The following is a 13839-nucleotide window of genomic DNA, read 5'->3' on the forward strand; positions in this document are numbered from 1 at the left end:
TACGGTGATGTTTACGTACAGAATAACACAATTTCTTACTCACACATCCCACCTGTGACATGAATCAGAGCCTTCACCTGTGGCCATGTGCCATCTTTTCCACTCTCGGTGGTTTACAGATGTTGGACTTTGAAGTTGAAGAAGAAGAAAAAAAAGAACCAGAGCTGCCCTACAAGAAATGAGGAAGTGAGAGCTCTGCCGTGTCTGGCCCGGGCGACAGCCCATGATGCTCTTTCCGGTCTCAGTAACATTCTGAATTTCCACCTGCCCGCCCCCTCTCCCTTATAACGCAGAACACGTGAAGTTAGAGCCATTCAGTCTCCTCACTCACGCTGGATTAGTAGGAGCAGAGTGTCATGTTATTTTTCCAATTTTCCACAGTTCACGGGAGGTAAAAGAAGTCTGGCTGGAGGCCCTCCGAAGGTAAGTACCATAAATCGGCCTGACACGACAGTCAGCTGCCGGGCGGGGTCACTGGGCTTTGAGATCGTATCCAACAAAAACAGGTTTCACCGTGCAATATGCAACATGTAGTGTTATGAAGAGTAAACTCAGACGGCTTTGCTTTCATGGGAAGCCAGCGCTTCGGGGCTCTAGGAATTCTGTACGTGTTATCTTTGTTTTATGTCTGCCTTAAGCCGCGTCCTGGGGAGCCACTGTTTTGCCTTTTCAGGTTTCATGAGAAAATCTGTGCAAAGCCCTTAACACAGTGCCCTGGCACATAGGGAACTCTCCTCCCAAAATGCTAGTTGTCATGGTAGCTGTTACTCAGATTATCTCCTGATGGGAACTTAATAAATGAAAAGCAAAGTTTGGCGTGATGAAGATGTCAGGTTTAAAGCTTTCAGAAAGTAGTGTGTTCAGATGCTGTGTTTAATAGCGTAAGACATCTGGTAACACATAACTGACTTTAAATGAACACTTTTCTAACTAGTAGTTTCAGACTTTGTCTTTTGTCAGAGTGGGGCTGAAATTGGCCATTGCATTCCGTAGTTCCCTCCTCACTCTTTCCCGAATGATTTTTCGTAGACAGAGCCAAGGCCACACAGGAGCAAAATTCATCCCTGGACCGTCAGCCCGAACTCCAATGAAGTTGACAAGCAGCTGCCATGCTGTATGTGCCCTGCTTACACTTACTGCCTCGGATTTTCTCATGGCAAGGGTCAAAGATGTTTACCTAACTTGACTTTTTTTCTCTTGTAGTCAAAAACACTAAATGCCTGTGATATGGAGACATTAATTGAATGTCAATCAGAGGTAAGAAAGCTGTTTTTCAAACTTTTTATCTGCACTGTGAGATAGAAAACTGTTTTAATTGAATATCATGCATGTTGTTCAGTTATCAGAATAGAAAATCAACATGATAAGTTGTAGTAAACACTAATATTAATTGAGATCTTGTGTCATGATAAGATATTAATATTGATTCTGAAAAAAATTAATGGACAACTAACTGTTGATATGAATAAAATGGTGAATATATTTCGTGGGGAAAGACTGGTCAGATTTCTTCTATCATTAATTTTAATTAAATATATTTTTAGGGTAATATCAAGGAACATCCTTTGTTGGCATCATGTGAGAGTGAAGATAATATTTGCCAGCTAATTGGTGAGTTTTGAAAATACACTGATCTTTTATGTAAATGCTAACAACCAGTGTTCTTGGTTTGCCAAACCACAGTGCTTTACTAGGGATTTTTTTTTTTCGAAGTGTTCTCTTAAAGACCACAGAACATTAACACTTGCGTGGCAGGAAGGTCCGGCTCACTAGACAGCAAGTGCTCTGAGAGAAAAGATCCTCCCCAAGTCAACCTCTCCCCCATCCAGAGGGGTCTTAGTGGGGTTACAGATCTCCTGGCCACTTCTGTTCTGACAACTAAAGTGTGCATATGTTTCCACTCTCACCCTCCTCTACTGGAGAATGATTCTAAGAGCACACGAAGCAACTGTTGCTGTCTTAAATCCCAAAGAACCCGCCGTTCCGTCAATTTTTTCCACAATTCATTGCGTTGTAATGTAACTCTGACCCAGTTCTCTTGAACTATAAGGACAAGCCAGTTCTCTATCCATCCTCTTCATTGGCCGGTATAAAAAGTATAGAAACATGTGCTAATGCATTTAGAAAGTATAGCTTTTTTTTTTAATTAGAAAAAAAAAAGAAAGGAGAGAGAGGAAAACAGAGAAAGAAGTAAACTCATGAGTGGTTATACCCATTGTGCAGACATCTTCAGGATTTTGCAAGGACAGATTATCCTGGAAATTTTTTCCTGAGCATTTCCAATTGCCAGGGCTAGGTTCTAACCTCCCCGCCCTTGCCTAACACATCCACCAGGAAAACCCTGCTGCTGACTGCAGACGGACTAGCTCCCTCTAGTGGTGGGTGCTAGCGCGGCCGCTGAGGTTTAACAGCCCGCCCCGCCTAGAGCCTTCAAAATGGTTTTGAGCAAGTCACTTCCTGTAAGTTTCGTTTTCTTCACTAGTCAGAGGAGGAATTAAAATAATCTGTTTCACATCAGAAATAGCCACCAACTATCCACCGTGGTTATTAAGGTCAATATGTTAAGATGGTTGTTTATGACCTGCCTAGTTGGGCTTTGCTCATTTTCTATAGCAAACAGCTGGTAAAGAGTAAAAACAGGAAAGGTGGAGACTTTGTGGAACCTTGGTGTTGCTGTTGAGGGGCTGGTTGCTCTGGTAACAATGTGGTTGTTTTTTGGGTTGATTTTTCTAGATTAAGGTTCACACCCTTTGCTTCCTCAGTTTTTCGAAACTGTTTCTCCCACATGGCAAACCATAAATGACAATATCTGTTGTCTTATGTGGATCCTTCCTTGCTTATCAGTATGTTAATCTAATTTCTCTTTGCCTTGTTTGCTTGGCCGTAGAAATCAAGAAGAGAAAGAAGGTGTCTAACTGGCTCCTTCTCATGAGAAGGCTTTCTTCTTCATCAGATGTTTCTGCAGCTTCGGAGCCAGAATTGAAGACATCCCTTTTCGATCAGCCCTTGTCAGCCATCTGCAGTGACAACACGCTCCCGGGACCCATTCAGGTAGGCACACGTTCACCCAGAACCTACTTCAGTTTTCTGTGAAATGTCCTCTGGAAACCTGAGTGGCTTTCTCATGCTAAACTTGTTGGGGTGGGGTTTTCCGTTTTTTCCCCACGTTTGGAAATGGTGTTCCCACCTAAGAATGCAGTCAGGAGGACACATGGTGGCTTACATTCTAGAAATTAGTTGTATTTGCCAATGAGCTCAGGTCAGTGGTCCCTCCATCCTTCTGACTTAATGGAGTGAAGAAGGCTGAAAATGTGTAGCTTCTGAAAAACCAACAGATTCATGAAGTTTGTGATCAGACATCCAGTGTTTACATGGAATGACTTGAGAGGAGGGAGGCCCAAAATCATTTTAGGCTGTGCAAATTCCAGCTTTCCCAACATACCTGCTCTTAGAAAAACGGCAGTGTCAAGAGAGACGGTTGAAAGCAACCGGACTGAAAGGAACCAGACTGGGATTAATAGTCTCGTTAAGACTGTCTTAGTATCCTGGAGAACTAACTTTAATGGAGAGGATATTGTACAGCAGGTAAAGTTAGCTACTGTTGATGTCCACTATTTAAATTCTTTCTCCTACCGAAATAACAGATTTTTCCTCTATTGGTAGCATCAAAGTGTGTCTTCAAACCACGGGTAACCATTTCCTATTTCTATACCCCTTTCCTTTAGGATATTCTCACTATTCTATGCCTGAAAGGCCCTTCCACTGAAGGAATATTCAGGAAAGCAGCCAACGAGAAAGCCCGCAAAGAGCTGAAGGAGGAGCTCAGCTCCGGAAGCGTGGTGGACCTGAGAAGCCTCCCTGTGCACCTCCTGGCGGTGGTCCTCAAGGTCAGTCCCCAGCACCCGTGCCAAACAACAAGCTGACGGGCTCTGACACACTTACTCTCAGGGGACGAGAAACGGGCTCTTCGCCCCACACAGCAAAGGCAACTGATCGTGGAGTCGAACTGTTTTAGTTAAGCCTTGATTTATTTGTATCAGCATCTTTGTTTCTGTGATCCCAGATTCCAACCAAAAAGTGTTGCACTCAAGTCTTCCCAGATTTCTCTGAGAACAGGCGCTGGGACCGTCCCACAGCCCAGTCCGTTCCCCTGAATCTGGTGGCCCCTTGGCTAGTGGCCTTAACCGTGCCCGTTGTTAGGAAAGTTGCTGAGAGGCAAGTTGGGGGCAGACTTCAGGCTCCCTGGATGCAGGCAGGAAGGGGTGATGAGCACAGACTCCTGAGAGGGATCGAATGAGACGGAAGTTAGGATGGCAGCACGTTATGTAACATGAACTGTCCCCTTCCTCCCTCCAGGACTTCCTCAGAAGTATTCCACTGAAGCTCCTGTCCTGTGACCTGTTTGAGGAGTGGATGGGCGCCCTGGCCAAGCAGAGCGAGGAGGACCGGATCGAGGCCCTGAAACAGTAAGTCACCTGTGCAGCCTCCGCCCGGGGTTCCTCACTGAACTGTCAGAGTGTTTCACGTATGTTGCAATGTTGAAGGAATTCAAGTGGAATCGCTCACCTACTCCTAGAATACAAATCTAAAGGTACCCTGGAAATGTTTAAGAAGTAGCTTTTTTTTTTTAGCCAAATGAAAGGAGGCACCTCTGTCAAAAGGTAGAAAGTGAACTTCAGTACTCACAAATCCCAACAGGTAGGGAGTCTAAAAATATAAGTAGTTCAAGAAGGTATGAAACAAAGTCACAGATGAAAGCCTTGGAGCAGGCTAACTAGCCACATGTAGGAACCTGGGGTCTTCTTCACCTGTTCACATTGATGCTGTGCAAAACAATGATTCTCCCATAAAACATTCCTTAGTAAACAGTCTGCAAGGGCTTGTTTGTTGACAAAATTCCATAGTGTATTTATTTCATATTCTTATAACCAACCAAAATGAAAACTCTATAAAAATAAATTCCAACACAACAGAAACAATACCAAGTAGAAATGAAAGTGTGACCTGTTAGTGCCTAGAAAATCTTACACACCTAACTTCACAATATCAGCACTTTTGCCAAGTCCTATGAAAGTGTGTCTATATATGATTGTCTCACGTGGCTAAGTATTATCAATGACATATTGAACTGAAGGCATTAGTATGTCTGTCCCAAAATAAGAATCCTGAGATTACAGTAAACTTCTGCTTATAGACACAAAGGTCTTTCTTAACAGTCTTATGAGAAATGAATGATCCTTATGTTAGAACCACCATTTCTTTTTTTGAAAATATGAGGCTTTATAATTCTAATTTATTAGTCATTGTACCAATGTTGCCCTTTTAGTGCTGACCTCATTATTTTTATGAACATGCTCTTCTAAACTGATTTATTCTTCATAAAACTTTCTCAGAATGGTATAAAAATGTGTCTTCTTCATTTGATGAGCACAGTTCAAAAAAAGGCAAATGATTGTATTCTTTAGAAAAACCAGTCTTGCAGTATTAGAAGCAGAAAGACATTCTATATGGCTAAATGGTTTCTCAACAAAATGATTTTCAAAATGTATTAAAGTTTACTGCAGGAGTTAATGATTCGTAATCTAAGATCTGTGTAAAGAGTAAATGGCCATGTTACTGGTGTCAGGATCATAGAGGCCAGTTTTCTAGGGCTTCAAGCTCTTGTGGTTCATTGATTCATTCCGTGTCAGTTGCCACTGCATGTATCTGAATGAACCTTTCACAATGTTTCTTGTGAAAACAGACCTTCCTCATTTTAAAGGAAGCCTGGGTCAGGCAGCAACTTTCAACTTGCTCCCCTCAAGCTAGATAGGCCATGAACCTCCCCTAAAACCAGCTTCCCCACCTCCATTCCAGGGTTGCAGATAAGCTCCCACGGCCCAACCACCTGCTGCTCAAGCATCTGGTCTCCGTGCTCCACGTGATCAGCAAGAACTCCGAGGTCAACCGGATGGACGCCAGCAATCTCGCCATCTGCATTGGGCCCAACGTGCTGAGCCCGGAAAACGAGCACAATCTATCACTGGAAGCCCGGAGAGACCTGAACGATAAGGTTTGTGCTCAGCTTTTTCTGAGAAACTCGACATCTGCTTGTCATAGCCAAGCAGTGAGGTCTGCTGTGGCCCCAGGTCCACTATCTGGGTGCACCCACTGGATGAGACCTGGTAAAGCCAGGTCATCCTACGAGACAGAGGACGTGATGCCCATCTCTCCACCACCGTTTCCAGAATGGAAAGGCCCTTTCACTTTGCTCTTTTTTGTGCATCACGCTCTGTCAGTTCAGCTACCAATCCGGGCAACTCCTTTAATGAACATTTTGGTTACTTTAATACATTTTTTAAATTTACAAAGTTAAAAGGCATAATCTCAAAAATAATTTTCACAAAGGTGATTGTTACCAATTTTCTGAATGCTCCTCTCAGACACAGTAAGCATCTGTTATGTCAATTTTGAAAGTAAAAATGTTGGTTGCTCAGTCGTGTCTGACTCTTTGTGACCCCATGGACTGTAGCCCACAAGGCTCCTCTGTCCATGGAATTCTCCAGGCAAGAACACTGGAGTGGGTAGCCATTCTCTTCTCCAGGGGATGTTCCCAACCCAGGGATCGAACCCAGGTCTCCTGCCTTGCAGGCAGATTCTTTACCACCTGTGCCACCAGGGAAGCCCATGTTGGCACCTCCCTAACTGCTGACCCTCCCTATGTCCCCGTTGGTAACCTTCTTCCTTTAAAAATAAATAAAGATCTCATTAAGCTGACAAGCTGTTAACTTCTCCTCACAGGTTAAGACACTGGTGGAATTCCTCATCGATAACTGCTTTGAAATATTTGGGGAAGACTTTCCAGCACATTCCAGAGTTGCTTCTGATGACTCCCTGGAACACACAGACAGTTCAGGTATGGAATGTGTTCTCAGTGGACTCTGACTGTGGGGTTAAGTCCATGCCTGGCTACAAATCCAGCCCAGTAACGTACAGCACCCCAGGTATCTGAAGAAGTTACCAACACACATCACCAAATCAGAGCAGACACAGTCTGTAGGGAAGTCATCAAGCAGGCAAACTTTTCTCTTGACTTTTCCTACACTATTTCCTCAGGCTGCACCTTCCCCTTCTTATTCTAAATCATGAAGAATTGCTCCTTTTACAGAGTAATCTTTGGCTAGAGGGTTGGGGTAAGAAACTTTTGTTTCCACAGAATGGAATATGGGTCTAATGTGGGTCTGTTAAAATAGGGATGAAAGTGAAAGTGTTAGTTTCTCAGTCCTGTCCACCTCTTTGCAACCCCATGGACTATAGCCCGCCAGGCTCCTGTGTTCATGGAATTCTCCAGGCAAGAATACTGGAGTGGGTAGCCATTCCTTTCTCCAGGGGATCTTCCCAACCCAGGAATCGAACCCACGTCTCCTGCCTTGAAGACAGGTTCTTTACTGTCTGAACCACCAAAATGGGGATGGATCCAATGAAAAGAGCCATCCAAAGGATCAGCTGTTAAATCTAAGATCAATAAATTTTCAGTGGAGTGCTGTTTTCTCTCTTTTCTCTTTTTTTCTCGCCCTCTCTCTCTCTCAACCTCTCTCTCTTCATTTTCCTACTTATCTTCTCCAGCTCAAAATAGTAGACATTGAAAGAAACAAAACTTGAACGTGGCCAGTTTCTTTCATAACAAGCCCCAAATTAGCTTAGCTTCACCGAATTCCCTAGTGCCATACTTGATGTTAGTAGGGTGGATGGTGCTAAAGTGAATTTCTAAAAGGAACTGAACAAAAACTCAACTGTCCCTTACCTTCCCCCAGACATGTCGACCCTGCAGAACGACTCAGCCTATGACAGCAACGACCCTGACCACGACGTGGAGCCTGCGGGCTCCCCAGGCTCGCAGCCCCCAGGGCCCCTGGAACTGGCGGCTGGCGGCGTGGAACCTAGAGCCCCGCTGCGCCCTTGGGAGCCCGTGGTCAACACCACGGCCAGAATGAAGGGCTTCCTCGGGCAACCTGACCGGAGGTACTCGGACCCCAGCACCACATCCTCCCCGGAGTGCCTCGAGGGCAGAAGAGCAAACCCGAAACTCACGCGAAGCGAGGACGACTTCACCGCCGTGGCCCCGGCAGCCTCCTGCTTTGCCGGCGAGGAAGCCGAGGACCCATTTCCAGAGGAGGTGTTTCCTGCAGCCGAAGGCCGGGCCCAGAGGCCCCAGGACCTGGGGGAGCAGAGCCCGACTCAGGGCTCGGTGTCACCGTGCGCACGGGTCCCCAAAGCCGCCTCCAGCGGCTCTCTGGACACTTTCTCTGACAGCTCGCCCCTGGCATCTCCTTCCAGCCCCAAAAGAAACTTCTTCACCAGACACCAGTCTTTCACCAAGGCTGAGAAAAGCAAGCCCAACAGAGAAATTAAAAAGCACTCCATGTCATTCTCCTTCGCCTCTCACCAAAGAGTGCTGACCAAAACGCGCAGCTTTGGAGCCACGAAGTCCAAGGGCTGCCCCCGAGACCAAGAGAAGCGAGGTTCCAAGAAAGAAAGCCAGCTCGCCGGCCGGATCGTCCAAGAAAGCTCGTCGGACACCCCCGGCCAAGCCGTGCTGGGCTTTAACTCGGGGGCCTACGCCCTCTCGGTGGAGGATGTGTTCCGGCTGGTGGATCAGAGGCACCCCGGCCGCCCCCCCTCTTACGAGGAGGCCGTGCGGCTCCAGGCACTGGAGCTCGCGCCCCGCGGGGGCCAGACAGTGGGCAGCCTGAGGGCCCGCGTGCTGAGCCTGGACGCGGGGCTCCTGCCTCCCCTCCCTGCCCACTCCCACGGGGACTCAAGAAACATCCGCGGGCCGGAGCCCCTGGACGGGCTCCGACGGGGGCTGGGGACCGAGATCTGGAGGCAGAGCCTGCCCGACTGCACCCCTAAGGACACGGCAGGACGGGTGATGGTCCCCGGGACATCCGAGCTGCAGCGGCTGAGAACCGTGTCGCAGCAGAAGGGCAGGCAGGCCGTCCTGGCCCGGCGGTGTAGCCAGCCGGTGTTTGATGCCGAACAGCTCCGATTCGCTAAGGAATCCTACATCTAGCGCCGGGCCCCTCTGTACACGAGAATTGCCTTTAGACTCTTGTTTTCCAAACAGTCGTGAATAAGCTCCTCTGGAAAGTTGTGTTGAGACCTCCTCCAAGAGGACAGCCACACAGCTTCACACCAGCCCTCTCACACCAGCCCTCTGTGCGCCTGATTTGTACAACGTGTAGCACGTGTATAAAACGCGTTCTAGACAAGGCATTGGGTACACATACGCAGATGCATGTATATATTTGTGAACTTGCGCCAAACTGCATTGCTGTTCTTTGCCTCCTGAAGTTTTGTTTTGTTTTTTTTTTCAGTGGTTACTGTCTAAAAATAATGTTTTCTTTTTTTGGCATTGCTTCAAAGGGCATGCCAAGTGTCTTATTTTCCACAAACTCCGTTTAGGAGAAAAGGTCTAAGTCTCCGTTAAGAGTTTCCTCTGATAAGCCGCTTTGTGATCACCTCAGTAGGATGGAAGGAACAGACTGCAGGAGTAGAGTTCAGTGTTTGAAGTTATCAAAGGGCATTATAAACTCCAGCAAAATAAAAAAAAAAAAAAAGGTTGTTGTTAACAATGCATGAAAAATATGTCAATGTGTCTGTCCTTTAACTGTCTAATTTGAAATTTGGGTAAGTTAGTGAAAATGCATTATATTGTGCATCATTAACTGATGTCAAGCACTTTGAGTTTCTTTGTAGTTCAATAGTGTCTTCTCCGATAGTGTGGAGGAAATTACTTCATACGCATTGGGGCGTTCATATGTAAAATTTCAATATTCTCTCACTACAATAAATTGCCTTCCTTATTTCAAAGTAAACATGTTCATTCTTTACTGATATGTTGCCTCTGCTCCCTCAGTTCATAGAAACCCACCAGAAAAATCATTCACACGTTGGTTCATTCAACCAGCATTTATTACGTCTGCCCAAAATGCAGGAGACCTGGGTTTGATCCCAGGGTTGGAAAGATCCCCTTGAGAAGGAAATGGCAACCCCACTCCAGTACTCTTGCCTGGAAAATCCTGTGGACGGAGGAGCCTGGTAGGCTACAGTCCATGGGGTCTCAGAGAGTCAGACACTACTGAGCGACTTCACTTTCACTTTCACCCTGGTGGTACAGTGGCTAAGAGTCCACCTGCCAATGCAGGGGACATAAGTTCGATCCCTGGTCTGGGAAGATCCCACATGTTTCGGAGCAACTAAACCCGTGCACCACAACTACTGAGCCTGTGCTCTGGAGCCCATGCTCTGCAACAACAGAAGCCACGGCAGTGAGAAGCCCACACACAGCAACTGGAGGTAGCCTGTGTTCTCCGCAACCAGAGAAAGCCTGCGTGCGTAACCATAAATATAAATAAATTTTAAAGAAACAAGCATTTATTGACTACATTATTCTCCTTGAATAATGAGACAAGGAGATCAAACCAGTCAATGCTAAAGGAAATCAACACTGAACATTCATTGGAAGGACTGATGCTGAAGCTGAAGCTCCAATACTTTGGCCACCTGATGTGAAGAGCTGACTCATAGGAGAAGACCCTGATGCTGGGAAAAATTGAAGGCAGGAGGAGAAGGGGGAGACAGAAGATGAGATGGTTGGATGGCATCACCAATGCAATGGACATGAAATTGGGCAAATTTTGGGAGATGGTGAGGGGCAGAGACCTGGCGTGCTGCAGTCCCTGGGGTTGCAGGGTCAGACATGACTGAAGGACAACTCCATTGTTCTAGACTGATAGGCAGAGCAAGATGTGGATCTCATGTTTAAAAAAAAGAGACAAGCCCTGTTCTCTCTACAAATTTGCAAAACCTTAATAATGTACCTTCTTTAAGCCATTTTTGGGCAAACTCAGAGGCTAGCAAATTTAGTGTACAAATACCAGTATTTCCTGGTTTTAGTGACTTCAAGTTTTCAGTACTTTCAAAAATGGTATTTTTATGATGCTCAGTTTGCTTGATTATTAGCAAACACAGTGGTAAAACATCATACATTAGAACATTCATGCTCAATGATTAAGATATTTATCTGGTATCTTTGATACTGGACTTTGATTTTCCTTACTTCATCAATTTTTCATAAAACACTGCATGTTTTTGACATGTTAAAGAAGGGTTTTTGTGTTGGCTAGCTACCAGGTGGTGAAGACCTAGTCTTTTGAGAAGTGATTTATTAGTAACGTGCGTCATCTGGTCCCATCACTTCATGGGAAATAGATGGGGAAACAGTGGAAACAGTGTCAGACTTTATTTTTTGGGGGCTCCAAAATCACTGCAGGTGGTGACTTTAACCATGAAATTCAAAGACGCTTACTCCTTGGAAGGAAAGTTATGACCAACCTAGATAGCATATTCAAAAGCAGAGACATTACTTTGCCAACAAAGGTCCGTCTAGTCAAGGCTATGGTTTTTCCTGTGGTCATGTATGGATATGAGAGTTGGACTGTGAAGAAGCCTGAGCGCTGAAGAATTGATGCTTTTGAACTGTGGTGTTGGAGAAGACTCTTGAGAGTCCCTTGGACTGCAAGGAGATCCAACCAGTCCATTCTGAAGGAGATCAACCCTGGGATTTCTTTGGAAGGAATGATGCTAAAGCTGAAACTCCAGTACTTTGGCCACCTCATGCAAAGAGTTGACTCATTGGAAAAGACCCTGATGCTGGGAGGGATTGGGGGCAGAAGGAGAAGGGGACGACAGAGAATGAGATGGCTGGATGGCATCACCGATTCAATGGATGTGAATTTGAGTGAACTCTGGGAGTTAGTGATGGACAGGGAGGCCTGGCGTGCTGCGATTCATGGGGTCGCAAAGAGTCAGACACGACTGAGCGACTGAACTGAACTGAACTGATACACAGTTTACAATGTTCTCATCCAGACTGCTCAGATCTGTTAATCCTGGTCAGATTTATTAGTGTCATTTAAATACCTTATTGAGCACCACCAATCATGCATAAATTTCAACCAGTAGACATTCCCCTTCTAACCACTGACTTAAGAAAAGCAATCCCTTTCCCATAATTGGACACTTAACAGTGGTAGTTGGGACTTGCCTGGTGGCTCAGACAGTAAAGGCAGTTTTCAGCACCTTTCAGTTCAGTGCTAAATATTTCAGGATTGAAAGAAAAATCCTCCGTCGTGTTTTTAGCAACTTCTCATTGAGAATCAGAGTTTTCATCAATAGATGACTAACACGATAAGCTAGGTAAGCTCCTATCTATTCTGCCTTACCATTGACCTGACCTCCATGCGACCCAACTCAGATCACGAAAACTCTACCCCAGTTTCCTTATTTTACCAAAGCAGGAGTAAGACTGAAAGTCTTCTATTGCATGCAAACAGTCTAGTTTATTGACAAACATTGATGAGCTTCTTGTAGTCAAAAAGCTACTGTATTTGCATAGTGGAGAAGAAGGTATGATGTGTGTATTAGTCACTCAGTTGTGTCTGACTCTTTTTGATCCCATGGACTGTAGCCCGCCAGGCTCCTCTGTCCATGGAATTCTCCAGGCAAGAATACTGAAGTGGGTTTTCATCTCCTCCATGAGATCTTCCCAACCCAGGGATCGAACCTGGGTCTCCCACGTTGCAAGCAGATTCTTTACCAAGCCACCCAATGCACCATGTGGTATTCTCACTTCTAACCATGAAGTCCACTCACTTTTGAAAATAGGAGAGCCCTACCTGGTCTCCAGGCATGGTCGTAGGTTAGAGCTGCCATAACCAAGTATCACAAATGAGTAGCTGACACAACAGAAGTGTACAATCTCACAGTTCTAGAGCCTAGACCTGAAACCAAGGTGTCAACAGAGGGCTTGTGCTTGCATTGAGATTTGGATAATATTAAAAAATGATACAATAGACAAGGACCCAGAACAGCACAGTGCTGTCCTCCATGGACCCTGTAAGGGCCACACAGTCATACATGGGTCTGACACTCTAATGCAAGGTGAATGGCAAAACCAAGTTGGAAGCCATGGCCTACGTTGGGGCTTTCAACCTGAATCCAGGTCTGACACCCACTTCTGAGCCACTGGACCTCTCCATCACCCAGGGTAACCCTGCGTGGGTCAGCTTGGGAGGGATCCTGACCCTCTTACCAAGGGAAGAGGTGGGGAAGCACGTGTATCTCACGTGCCTGTTGGTAGGTACTGGCATTCATGCATTGGAATCTGGCTGAACAGACAGAATTTCTTCCTCTTGAGGAAGGTAGGAGGTTTTCTCTCCTCCTACAAAGAAGGGGACGGGTGGGCTTCCGAATGCATCCAAATGAATTTCTGAATGCATGGTACACCGATTACCTGCCATCGTGCCCTGTGCCCAGCACCACTCAGGACTTGGTCCAGAACCTGTGGTTGTTAACCAAGCTGGGGGCTGGCCCTAGAACTGAACAAACACACAATCGCCTGCGAGCTCAAACCCAGCAAAAATAACCTATGTCACCCAGGGTCTTACAGCGTTGGAGTGGCAGCCGTGGCTTGTATGCTAATAAAGCAGATAATAGTTATTGACCGCAGTGCTTCCCATGGCTGAGCATGAAAACACCAAAAGGGCGGTCAGCACTGTTTACCCTAATGCACTATTAAAAGAATACATTCTAGCTAAAGTTTCCTGATTGTGATCTCACAGGAAGGACTGCCAATGCATGCTTTCCTCCTTAAGGGTCAAGTGCTGGAAGTGATGGAAAGCCACATCAGATGAGATCTCACATATTTTGAGTTTCTTTCTTAATTGACTTATGTAAGATCGTTATGCTTTATTTACAAAGGGAAAATTACTGAGGAATCGGAGTATAAACATTTTG

General features: G+C 45.7%; 1 protein-coding gene across 1 annotated transcript; it reads left to right on the forward strand.

Moving 5' to 3' along the window:
- Positions 1-263: 263 nt before the first annotated feature.
- Positions 264-9611, forward strand: LOC102406978 (T cell activation RhoGTPase activating protein). Its single transcript, XM_006051258.4, has 10 exons — positions 264-423; positions 1030-1114; positions 1204-1257; positions 1545-1611; positions 2888-3051; positions 3726-3887; positions 4357-4466; positions 5857-6052; positions 6781-6895; positions 7794-9611. The coding sequence occupies exons 2-10, from the start codon at positions 1088-1090 to the stop codon at positions 9050-9052; spliced, it is 2154 nt and encodes a 717-aa protein (XP_006051320.1). The 5' UTR covers positions 264-423; positions 1030-1087; the 3' UTR covers positions 9053-9611.
- Positions 9612-13839: the final 4228 nt, after the last annotated feature.

This window comes from Bubalus bubalis, chromosome 10 (genome assembly GCF_019923935.1).
Source record: "Bubalus bubalis isolate 160015118507 breed Murrah chromosome 10, NDDB_SH_1, whole genome shotgun sequence".
In the NCBI taxonomy this organism is placed as follows: Eukaryota; Metazoa; Chordata; class Mammalia; order Artiodactyla; family Bovidae; genus Bubalus; species Bubalus bubalis.